The sequence below is a fragment of the Phodopus roborovskii genome, unplaced genomic scaffold, assembly GCF_943737965.1.
Source record: "Phodopus roborovskii unplaced genomic scaffold, PHOROB, whole genome shotgun sequence".
Classification (NCBI taxonomy): domain Eukaryota; kingdom Metazoa; phylum Chordata; class Mammalia; order Rodentia; family Cricetidae; genus Phodopus; species Phodopus roborovskii.
Genome location: NW_026126517.1, coordinates 14512557 through 14525639, shown reverse-complemented (window position 1 = coordinate 14525639; position 13083 = coordinate 14512557). Strand labels below are relative to the sequence as shown.

General features: G+C 41.7%; 1 protein-coding gene across 4 annotated transcripts in view; it reads right to left on the bottom strand.

Annotated features, from left to right (window-relative positions):
- Positions 1–13083, bottom strand: part of Cdon (cell adhesion associated, oncogene regulated) — an 85274-nt gene that overhangs the window by 51258 nt on the left and 20933 nt on the right. For all 4 annotated transcript variants that reach the window (XM_051197063.1, XM_051197067.1, XM_051197062.1 and 1 more), the window contains exons 2-3: positions 1749–1881; positions 1107–1379 (exon numbers count right to left, since the gene is read on the bottom strand). In XM_051197063.1, coding sequence (XP_051053020.1) covers positions 1107–1379; positions 1749–1821 — 346 coding nt within the window. In that variant the 5' untranslated portion in view covers positions 1822–1881. The remainder of the gene's footprint in view (positions 1–1106; positions 1380–1748; positions 1882–13083) is intronic.

Below are 13083 nucleotides of genomic sequence, written 5' to 3'. Positions count from 1 at the left end.
CAGCCAGCAATGAGAAAGTCACTGAGGCAGAGGTGAGTGCTTAAGGGCTGGTGGCTAAGTCAGGGCACATAGGTTTTCACAGTTACTGCCTTCAGGCAAATGTAAGGAAAACAAACTGCTCCAAACATCAAAGATAGCTGCAAAGCATAGTCACCCTCATTCTGTCAAGGCAAATTCTTCCCCATCCAGAGGGGTCTTCACCAAAACTCACTTCCCCTGCAATAAAACGGCTTCTGGGAATGAACCCAGGACATATAACACAGTAGCCCACTGAGCCTGGATGCACCAGCTTGGTACTGATTCCTTTCAGCTTAGACAGTTTACTGTGGACTGAGCAGGCCCTGTGTTATCCCCACCACCCAAGGAAGCCAGCTGCCTGCCTCCAGGAAATCAACCCTCCAGTGTGTGTCTTGGAGCTGTGCATGGGTCACAGCTCTACAAAAACATTTACTCTTCTCAGTTATGACAAACTCTCTACTCCAGGGGAATCCAGATTTGTTCTGTAAATAGGGGTGCCCTCGCAAAGCCGTTTTCCATTACTGGAAGCCATCGCCATTTGAAAGGCAGATGGCTCAAACTTACTAAGGAAAACCATGCATTCCAGATTTTCCATAAGTTCAATTCTTCACATTCCTTTCTTTACAGTCAGTTCACACCCCCCCCCCCGCTTCTTTAGCCTGGTTTCAATTACAAAAATTAAAATCCCCTGGTAATCAAGCAAAATAAAACAATTAGACGTGAAAGAAAGATAAGGGACTGCATAAAATAAATGAGTATAAAAGCCAACTTTTTTGTCTGTACTGATGTTAATGACTTTAAAAGATTCACAAGGATGTTGTCCAGAATTTACACTAGAAAACTGCCCTGTGCTAATTTGAAAAAAAAAAAAAAATCATTTCCACACTATTGATAGAGATTAAGCTACAAGGCTGGGCTACCAAGGTTCCAGCTATTTGAAGTCTAAACAGTTAGGATAAGTACTCTCAGACCCCTGAATGTATCGTTTCAGTGCCCAAGTTTTTCCCACTATAAAAATTGCAGAGACAAATAGAAAACCCATATATTTCAAGAAAAACAACAGGTAGCAAGATTCAAACAACACTCACCTGCAGTGGACACTGTTGCAGGGCCACTCACGATGGCACCAATGCTGTTGTTGGCAATGCACTGGTAGCAACCAGAAAGGGAAGGGTTAAGAGACAGAATTGTCAAAGTCCCCTGATGAATCTTAATCTGTTCCGTGTTTCTGTCCAATCGTTTCCCATTATGCAACCATGAGATTCGAGCAGTGACGGGTTTAGCAGAACAATGTAGGACCACGGGTTTACCAAGCTTCTGGACAGCAGAGAGTGGCTCAGAAATAAAATAAGGTGCCAAGTCTGCAAGAGAACATTCCGGTGTGCAAATGAAGAGAGGAGGAAGGGGGAGAAAGTGCATTGAATACATTTCATCTTCATCTATAACTAAGGCAATCTCTTATTTCTATATGTGGTAGTTGTTAATGCTTATAAAAAATTCATAAGCCCATCTTGGTCTCAAACTCAGAGATCATCCTACCTCTGCCAACCAAATGCTAGGATTAAAGGTGTGCCACTATGCCAGGTCCCTACAGTATTTTTAATAAGTAATAAATACTACACGATGAATTACACATTGTTATGCGTGTATATCCACCTTCATATAAGTTTAAATCAAAAAGGTTAAAATGAAGATAGGCTTCACCCCAAGCCCCATCTTTCTCCTCTTACCTGAACTCACAGAAGAACAGAGAATCCCAAGAACATACAGCAGTGTCCATAAGGGTCCGAGGTCTGGATGCATAGCGCCCAATTACAGAAGTAGGCAGGGAAGACTTCCAGAGAAAGCCCAGGCCTCAGCTCACTAGCAAACATTTAAAAGAAAGACAATCTAAACCATAAGAACCACTAACATCTTTGAACTGAACACCTCGTCTATATTCTTCAAGAGTCATACCATCCACACACAAATCTAGACACTAAACTAGGGTTAGACATGAATTCCTTCTCCCAAGAAACTACGGTTCTTTTCACTAGGAACTACTCAGAGCTGACTTAGAACACACTGGAGTGGGAAGAACGGAAGAGGAAGAACCATCACGAGACACTGCACCCTTGGGAGACAGAGGAGAGCATGATGGTGACAAACATGATTTGTGAGCTGTGACAATGAAATGAAAATGGATTCAGGACATAGTCTAAAGCAGAACCACAGAGGCATGGACGTGAAGTGTGGGTGAGATGCAGAGACATGTCAAGGATAACTCTTGGGTTTTGGTGTAAAGGGACAAAGAATGCCTGCTTACTAAAGGAGAAAAACCCAGAGAGGGGGATACAATGTGAAGAAGGGAGAGCCAGCAGTCCTGAGTGACTGAGGAACATTTAAGATATCTTCTGGACACCCAGATGCTACCCATGAGATCCAAAGTTGATTAACTGGTTCTGGAGTCATAGGGAGGAGTCAGAGCTGGGAATATAGATTTCAGATATAAGAAAGTCAGGCACCATCTCAGGCTTTTCTATAGAAAATATGCTTAGAGAACAAGTCATGCCCAGCAAGGACCTTTAGAGACTGGACAGAGCCACAATGGGAACGTGAAGAAAGAAGCAATGAAGGGGCAAAATCCAGGAAAGTCTCTAGTCATCAGCGCTCTCAACCCAGGTGAGAAGCAGAGTCCAGCTGCTATCCAAAAGGTGCAAGCAAATGGCTCACAATGTTGACAGGAATGGGTCAGCCGAGGAAGGCTAACTTAGCGGGAACTGTGGAGAGCAGGCAATAATGGAAGAAGGAAGGATAAAGACATCCCCAAATTTGCCAAGCAGCAGAAAAACAGGAAGAACATGGCAGCAGGCAGACGAATAGTTCTAACAGATGCCACCTGAGGGAAGGTTGTTTCTGGCTTATTCTCCTGCCCCCCCCCAGGGGAGGGAGCACAGGATGGCACACTTAGAAAACTTTTAAGAAATCCATAAATCCAAGGACTGGCAAGGACATGGAAACAAACACCATGTATATGATGGGTAGAGGTAGAATCAATGAGTTCTTTTTGGAAACAATTTAGAATATATATATATATATATATATATATATATATATGTGTGTGTGTGTGTGTGTGTGTGTGTGTGTGTGTGTGTGTGTGTGTGTATGTGTATATGTATATGTCATTGATTCATGCAACAAATATTTTTAAATATTTATTATTTAGTAGATACAATCCTAAAGGCTAGACACAGGACAGTCATGACAAAAATAAAAGTAAGTATCATAGACATAAGTTTAAACCTTATATTCTAATGGGAGAGATGAACAATGAGCAAAATAAATAAGTTTAGGAATGTCTGTGTGTCCTTGAGATAATGGCTAAATCCCCTCCCTAAGCCTAGACATCTTTCTACTTTGTTCTCACTTTTCCAAGGAACATGATGTATCTTCCTTAAAAGCAAGCATATTCAATGTTGTAAAATTCTACTTTCTAGAAACATTCTATAATGTCCCTTAAAATAAACGGACTACTTTAATAAAATGAAATTCCCAAATGTGCAGTCACAGTTAATAAAGTGTGACATTGGAACTTAGGACACTCTAGCTATACCATTTGTTCCTCCATTCATCAGCAAAGATGTATTAAACACCCCACCCCACCCACGCCTTTCTATGCATTATGCTGGGCAGGGTTATCAGTAACCACTGCAGATCCTGCCCTGCATTCCTGCTTGGCCAGGGCTGGAAACAGACTCTATGACTATGATACAACAAAAGTGAATGATGGGGCTATCTTAACAATCCCTTAGGAATGTAACTGGGCAGTAATATAGAACAAAGCACTGAGTCTTCGTGAGCCGGTGTCTCGGGAGGTGCTCATCTGTTTCTCCTACTCCAGAGTCTGGAGGCTTACAAACTTAAGCAGAACTAGATCACTGACATCAGGTCACAGAAAACTTTCCACTCTTTTTCTTGGTGACCCCTTTAAGAAGTGGGAGCAGATGTACTAGCACACTCATTGGCAGAAAGGGTCAGTTGTGTGAAAACCTCTGGATTTATTTGAATTCTGCTAGTTTAAAGCTAAGGACAGACAAAGCAGTGGTGTGAAGGCAAAGTAAACATTCACAGGACTTGGTAACAGGAGACACTTTCTGAGAAAATGTGCACATGGAGGATCATGTCTTCCTTTTGCCAAATCCTTCTCTAACTATTTATTTATTAAAAGGCAGCGACATGGATTTTACAGTGAACTTTAACCCTCACTTCTGACCTAATTTACAGTTCCTCTTTGAAGTTTCACAGCTCATTATTTCAACCTAAATAGACCACACAGAAGCCTCCTCGATAAAACCTACTGGACTGCTCTTTTACACTAATTTTAGACAGGGTTTCACTGTGTACTCATGGCTAGCCTCTAACTATGTAACCCAGGCTAGCCTCAAACTTGCAACAATTCTCCTGTCTCTACCCCCTTGATGCTGGAATTACAGACATGATCTCAGTTAATCTTGAAAGTTACAAAAACCCAATGTCCATAAGAGGAACTTACTAAGTATCGGTGGGCTTAACTTCTGTGTATGCACAGCTCACAGTAAGAGAACTACAGAGGTAATGTCATCTATGGGTCCAGTGACTTGTACTCAGCAGCAACAGGCTCTCACAACCTTGTCACCACACACCACTCACAGCACAGATGTGACATGACAGATCAGAGACCCGTGAGCAACACTGGAAATGAATCACTCCATTCCATATCACTTTCAAAAGTACCTCCTTTGTCAAAAACATAATACCCTAATATTAGAGTGACTCTGAGTTATTACTCTCTCTCCCCCCTCCTCTTCCTCCCTCATCCCACACACAGACACACACAACTTTCCCTGCATTCCCCTGGGTGATGAACAATTTTGCTCCTGCTATATTATACACAGGTAGCATGACCTTGTATGTCACCTCTCTCACAGCAGACATCTACCTTTACCTTGGGTAGAAAACAGCTCTAACTGCTTCAACAAAGTTGTTATCCTATCCCCTTCACATCCTCTCTGCTGAAACAGTGACCAACAGAATGAAGGTCCAGAGAAACAGCACTCCACCCTACACCACACACCTCTCGGTTACATCCCTTGCCTAAGGTTTTTTTGACCTCTAGTAAAGAATACACAGCATTCAGGGATTTCCCTGTAAAACTTAAAATCAGAATATAGACCTAAATCATATCAGATGGAATGGAATTCTGATTAAAATCATACTGTTATTTTTTAACTTCATCATTTATCTCATTTAACACTTTTCAAAAAATATCCAGTCTTAACATAATGCTGTGTTGAACATATTTTTTTCATATAATTGACAATGAATATGTTAGTTCTATTTTAAAAATCGTTAAGGGAAAGTATATATAAAAATTCATTAAAAAACACAACCCTTCATCATAGAATATGTTGGATGTGCAGAAAATACATAGGGAAAATAAAAGTGAACGTTCTACCACCCAGCGATAACACATCAGCATTCTGATACATGCCCTCTCAATCCTCCTCGTATGTGTGTACATATGCACAATTAATACAACTAACCTATCCACCATCATGGAGCCCTCATCTAGTACCTGTTGGAAAGAGAAGCAGACACCCACAACTAAACACTGAGGCAAACTAGAATCCAGATGCAGAGAGAGGGGACAAGATCAGGTTGCAGAAACACATAAAGACAGCTGACCTGAACAAGGAGGAGCTAACGGGCCCCCAGACTGATAGCTGGGAATCCAGCATGGGACTGACTCAGGCCCCCCTGAATATGGATCTCAGCCAGAAGGACTGAGCAGTCTAAGCGACCTCAGACAGTGGAGCCAGGATGTATCCCTGGTGCACAAAAGGACCTTGCGAACACATCCCTCATGGAGGGATACTCCCTTAACCTAGAGACAGGAGAGAAGTCCTAGTCCCTACTTCAAATAACTTGACAGATTTACATGACCCCACCTGGATAACATAGCCCTACATGTGGAATGGGGGTGGGAAGATGGGAGGGGAGGGTGGTCAGGGTGCATGTGAGAGGGGAGAAAGGGTAAGAGGAAGGGAGGGAGGGAGGAAGGGAGGAATGAAAAGAGGGAGGGAGAAAGAACTGGGATTGACATGTAAAATTTAAAAAAATAAATAAAAAGAATGTGTAATGATTTTAAATCCTTTCATTAATCTTGTCTAGTAATCATTTTTCTTATTAAAACCTTTCATGAACATCATATGTAACACTTACAGATACCCTGTCTTAGTTAGGGTTTCTATTGCTGTGGAGAGATACCATACATCTCATGCATATGAATGATTATCACTGAGATACTCTTAATTATGTGTCCTGATGTGATATTCTTGGAAGTAGAATTCCTACATCAAGGACATGAACATTTTAAATATTTTTACATGCATATCTACAAGGCATTTTTGACGAAGAAGCCACCATTCCCAATAATCACCATCAGAACAGGAAGATGACTCTCCTCTCAGTTTAAGGTGCAAATCCGTGTACTGTGTAAGCCAAATGTGAATAAAAAATATAATTGCTTAAACCAGGCGGTGGTGGTGCACGCCTTTGATCCTAGCACTAGGGAGGCAGAGGCAGGAGGCTCTCTGTGAGTTCGAGACCAACCTGGGCTACAAGAGCTAGTTCCTGGACATTCTCCAAAGCCACAGAGAGATCCTGTCTCAAAAAAAATAAAATAAATATATATACATATATATGTATATATATATATTTATGTGTGTATGCATATATATATACATATATATACACATATATATGTATCTATAATTGTTCAACTGGTTAAAGTAATGATACCCCATCCATATTAAGCACACTCTGTTCACCTTTGACCTACCAATGAGAAAAATATCATGGGTACAAAAATCTGCTTTTTACCCTAAATCCATGAAAAGGATAAGGAGTCACTGTAGTTACTGTGTGGTTTTAATTTATCATGTATTTCTCTAAAAATAAACTTATATGCAAAAGTCTGATGACATCCTATTTTCCTAACTTAGGGAGGTAATACACACAGGTAAGGCTTCTCTATCTCACTGGTCTCAGAGGGAACTGATCAACCATGAGAAAGTCCTTCTCTCTTTCATATGTTCAGATGAAGTTCATTCTGATATAATCATGCCCTTCCACTGCAGTTCTGAAAAGATGTTTCATAGTCACTGTTCTCCCAGGGAAGGCTCTGGTAGTACAGATGCTCCCATGGACAGCAGAGTACCAAAAAGAAAGGGCAGCAGCTACAAGAAACAGGTCCATTTGTCTACAAACCAGGCCAACTCTTTCCTGAAGAGAGCTGGAATGCCATCTGGCAAAGTTCTGCTCCTTAAATCTTGAGGGTCAAAGAAGAGCTGCTGTTTTCTAAGCAACCAAGAGTGAAGCCTTCCCCTTCCCCACACAGGTGATTTGTGTATGAGCCATACTTTCTGCACCATGCTGGGCTCAGCAGAGGTTCTGCTGGCAGCAGGAGGCTGAAGGTATGTCTCATCTTAGCTCAGAAAGGAAACACTTCCCCAAAGTTTTCTTAACTCATTGTTCAGGTTGTGAACTTACTGCTTTTATAACCCCTCTTCAACACACTGCCAGAATAGTCCTTTGGGGAAAGCCCTTCCTGAGTTTTTAGATTTGATTTCTTTGTTTTTGAAGCATCACTTTTGCTTTCCCAAGGCTGATCAAGGCTCTCTGAATTAACCCCTCCCTGGCACCTCTCCATCTCCCCCAAGCTGATCGAAGCTCTCTTAGAATTAACCCCTCCCCAGCCCTCCCTCCCTCTCTTCCCCTAATTGTGAACAAAAACGTGGCTTTGGGATCAGTATAGTACTTCAAAATTGAAAAATGTTAAAGTTTGCATTTTAAAGGAATCTTATTCTTCATGAAATGTGATCTTAACAAAAAGAGAGAATTGATTCTCATTTTCAATCAATTTCAAAATGTGCCATTTGGCAACTGTTGAGAAAAAAAAATTTTTTAAGCAATTAAAATCTAGGATATGCTTAGAGGAAAAATTTGGTTAAGTGCTGTAAGATTAATCCGGTACAGTTATAACCAGGGAAGTCAAACAGAAGACATTTTTAAAAAACAAACAAAAAGAGCACATTTGGCTACCTTAATCATATACAACTTTGAGTTTCCTGTCGAGTCTTTCTTCATTCAAAATATTTAAATAATTTAGTGAAGAAGCTAATATTATTTCCTATGAATTCTTCTCTTGTACCAGCATTCTTTTAATGAATTAGTCAACACACAGGACATCTTTGGGTAAGATGCTGTGAGAAGTACAAAGATGAGAAAGGAATAAGTCCTGAATGGAAGTAAATTTCAACTGAAAAAAAAAAAAAGAGAGAGAGAGAGAGCATGAACACAACACCAGAATACAAAGGTTATACATGCATCAAGCAAAGGGTATTTAAAAGTTCAAAGCACAGGAATGTAATTTTCCATTCTTCAGATTTGTGCTGTATGCTTACTGTATGCCAGGTACTAGGCTACTGAGGACAATATGGTGCCTACCATGTGGGCTTACTGTAGTCAGATAAAAGATGATAGGTGTAGAAGCAACTATAATACAGACTTCCGTAACAGCCACTGTCCAGATAGCCACTTTCTGTCAGAGTGGCTATTCAAGAGCTTCACTACTTTGTGAATGGCTTCTTTCTATGCAATACAACTTTCTGAGGCTAAAGAAAAGCACCTCAAAAAGTTGTGCCTTGGTTTGTAAACACCTTTAAAGATACAATCACCCATTTATGACTCATTTAGTCAGAAGCATCATGCTAAAAAGTTGAATTGCATGTTGATTAGATGGTCCCCAAAACAGACGGCTCAGTAGACAGATGCCAAGTAGGAAGGCAGTGTGTTCTCCTAATCTGTCTAGAGCCACGGCCCCATTTCCAAGGGTCAGAAAACATTCATATTTCATCTTTATTTTGCTATAGTCTTTTTTTCCCTGCCAGAACTTTAAGTACACTCTGAACACAAGACAACAAAGAGTCATTACAAAAAAAGAAAAAAGAAAAAACCATTCAAAGAATGTCTTGTTAGCGCCTACGTGTCTATCACCTCTAGAAATCTGATTTCACTGTTCAACAGGTATTATTCCTGGTTTGGTTTTGGTTTTTGGAGGCAGGGTTTCTCTGTAGCTTTGGAGCCTGTCCTGGAACACACTTTGTAGAACAGGCTGGCCTCAAACTCACAGAGATCTGCCTGCCTTTTGAATGGAGCCTAACCTAATGTTTCCACCACAGTCAATCAAACTTTACTTCATTAAGTGACTGAGTTTTTAGGAAATAAAAGTTTTCAGGGAGTAACACAGTTAAGTGTGGAAAAGCTGAGTGAGCAATGGATCAACATGTACAGATAACAGGAAGGATGGAAGGATTGCTGCACCTTGACCTGGGGGCTAAGACTTTTGAGAGGAGGCAGGAAAATTGCTTCCTGCAAGTTCAAAACCAACCTAGGCTACGTGTGTGTGTGTGTGTGTGTGTGTGTGTGTGTGTGTGTGTGTGTGTGTGTGTGGAGACACTTCACAGAAAGATACACTAAATTAAATCAGATTAATAAATTAAAGAATTCGGGGAAGAGAGTGGCTAAGAGGAGAGAAGGAATAGACAAGACAGATTCTAGAACGTATGGATAGTGTAGTACATAATCTACATATGGAGTAAGGAAGTATACAGACTGGAGCATGGGGGGCGAAGGAGCTATGTTCAGAGAGGGAGAGTTACACAGGCACATAAAACCAGAGCAGAGCATAAAGACACTATAAATCACTCTGAGGTATTCGGCTTCTACCCTGAGAGAAGGACCATTTTCTACAGAAGAGGGCATGCTCAGACCTGCACCTCTGAAAAGCCATACACACTGCAATGTGGAGAATGGCTGAAGACAAGTTAGGGGAGGCTGGTGAGAAAGAGAAAGAAACTCGCACTAGAGAAAGTCAGAAATTTTAAAGATTTGAAAATCCCTAAGACCTGAACATATTTAAGTGATGTAAAAGGTAAAACTGATAGGATGCAGGTCTGGCAAAGAATACACTACTCAGACATCCCTGGAACCCATTTGTCTATCCACTTCCTGTTTCCTGGCTGCTCTGATAGTAAAGAAGGAACTGAAATGCCTGCTTCTGACTAAGACAAGGGACTGTGTAGATGGTCTGCGTTTTCTCAGACAGGAAATCTATGAGAAAGAGCAGGGCCTTTGTGCCTTGTCTGGAAGGTATTGCAGGGAATGGGGTGTGTGTACTGTGGAGATGCTGAGTGGGATCTAAGAAGGAATGTAAGAGGGCTGATGGTCCAGCAGAATGGGGGTTTATGGAGGCCAACAGCAAACAGAGCTGCTGGCCCAATAGAGGAGGGTACCCCAGGCTAACTCCCAGAGGAGCGTACCCCAGGCTGACTCCTAGAGGAGGGTACCCCAGGCTGAGTCCTGAAAAGGCACCCAGTTTAAATAAGCAGGAACTCCCCATTCAAAACTAAGGACCCAGCAAAGCTGCTGCTAGAAGAATTAAAAGGGGGAGGGAAACAGAACAGATTATCCAGGGATAAGATTGAACAAGCTTGATGGAGAAATCAGTGCTGAAGTATCACTAAATCAGTACCAACCCACCCCACCCCAACCTCTAATGCACTTTTAGAAGGTGCTATGAGCTAGGTAACCAAACATGGCCCACACCCCCCCAAACTGTCATTCCTTCATAATTACTAAAGGCTTTGATACGAGAGTCTCCTTGCTGTGTACATGTGGTCTCCCCAAGTGAGAAAGCAGCTGGCATTTATCTTTCAGTAATTTTACAGGAGGGAATGAAAGAGGATAAGGCAAGAAGCAGCGAAGCCCGGACCACTATTACTAGCCACAAAAAATATATTTTGTAGTATCCTGCCATTCTGGCTTGGGGGTGCACTTACAAACTAAAGCATCCCTTAGAACAGCCGTGGGCAAGTAACAATGATTGTTTATTCTCTGACCTGCTGCACGGGCTGGAGGTGAGAGGAGGGATCTGTCAACTTCACAGGAGAGCTGCAAGCGACTGGACTCCTCTCACTGGGTGAAGCCCTCTCAGTGTGAAACACAGACAGTGTCATTTGTGCGCACTTCATTGTGCCACCGTTCAGGTCAGCCTTCTCCTTCAAAGCGGGCACCCACAGATTTTTTAACCTTTCCCCCACCTCTCCCGTGTTTCCGTTGAGCCAGCCAAACATAAAAATGACCCTGCTGCCTGCAAGTGTTCCCTCTCACTGAGCACCAGCAAAAGTGGAGAGAGAAAATGGAAGTGGCGTGGGAGTTGTGGCACCAAGAAGGCCAAGTGAGCAAAGAAATAATCAACTCCACATGAGCCACTCCAGCACTGACACAATGGAAAGGCCTAGGACTAACCCAGGAAAGGTCGCAGGGATCAAGGGTCACAATTAAAAAAAAAAAAAAAAAAAAAAGGCAACAGCCAGGGGCTGCCAGCTACAGCAGGCATCAATGTGGCCCCAATTAGACAGCAAAGGAAGCCCTGAGTGCAGAGCTAGGCTCTACTCACAATATTTGGGTGCTTTTCAAAAAAGACTCTTCGAGAGTCCCTTCCCGCTCTTCCTAACAGATGACTTCTTCCCACTTTTGAGCAAAGGAAAGCAAGAGTGGTGGAGACCAGAAAGTTCTGGCAACCACCATGAATTGTACGGGAGTGGAGGGGCTATGAATACTTAAGAGCATAACTGTATACAAATGGTGAAATGTTAAAAAGCAGCTTGGGAAAGATTCCCCAAAAGATAAAATAAGCAAATTTCAAAGAATCACTGTGCAATACTATGAAGTCAACACTTGCCACAAACGCACCGTTCAGTGGATCTGGGATTACTGTCAGCATTGGCTTTGTGGGGAAAAATAGCAGAATTATGGTAACCACAAAACAAACGCTCAAAGAGAAGTTTCATTTTTTGTTTTTTGTTTTTAAGTTTGTTAAGAACTAGCTAAAGTAGAACAGACTGGTGTTGTAATGGTGCCATCAGGCACTTGGCTAGCCTCCCTTGGTAGGGGATGAGAAGGAGGCACATGGAAAAAGTTGAAAAAGAAATGCTTAGGTAATATTATTAATATTGCTGTTTAAAAGCCCAGAGCTTTGCTCAGACCAAATGATGCGCTGAGCCAAAAATTTCACTGGGCAGTTACAAAACACAACCCCCATAGGGTTTAGACTTCATTTTAGTAACTGGGGGAGGGGTTTAAGGAGGAACTAATTTGCATGAAGTACACACTAATATATATAGTCAAGCACTGGTGAAAGCAAACTGGGGGAGGGAGGGTCGGAATGCCAAGAAAAATATTTGCTGCAAGTAAATTTGAATCACCACCCATGAATGAAGGATCTGTTGTGGTGACTTTTACATGTCTCAACCTGCTGAGTTATAAGTCTTCTATAATTTAGAATGTATTGGTCTTAGTTTTGGGTTATCTGTTTACCTTTAGACTCAGCTTCACAAAAGGCTTGACGAACCCTAGATTTCTTTGCTCCATTTAGTGATGAGAATTAGATCAGACACAGCTTCATCAAACCTGCCATTCTACCATGGATGAGCAGCTGCGCACTGATAATAGAACTCTCCAGGCTCATTCAAAAGTTGACATACAAGTCAATCACAGATTACCACCTAGTCAGCACATAACGGACCAAAATGACTGACAAGTCTAAACATAAATCAAAGCACACAGTGGGCCAACCCAAGAAAACCTGCACTTCAGAAAACCTTAACACAATAACAAGCACTGAAAATAAAGCAATGATCAGGATATAATATGCTTACGAACAAGAAAATAGCAAAACAGGTCAATTAAGTTCACTTTAGATCACAAAGCCCCGGGCCAACCAGAAAAGCCTGAGAGGTCATCAATGACATTGGACCAGCCTGTTTACAAGAAATAAGGCATAATTTGCTGAATAACTCTGTTAGGCCCAACCTAAACCAACCAGAACATTGCACTGAATGCTGCTGATAGACACGGTAGCCAAAGAGAATAAGTCCAGATACAGAGACAAAGCATATGAGTGGGCACACAGACACATACAGA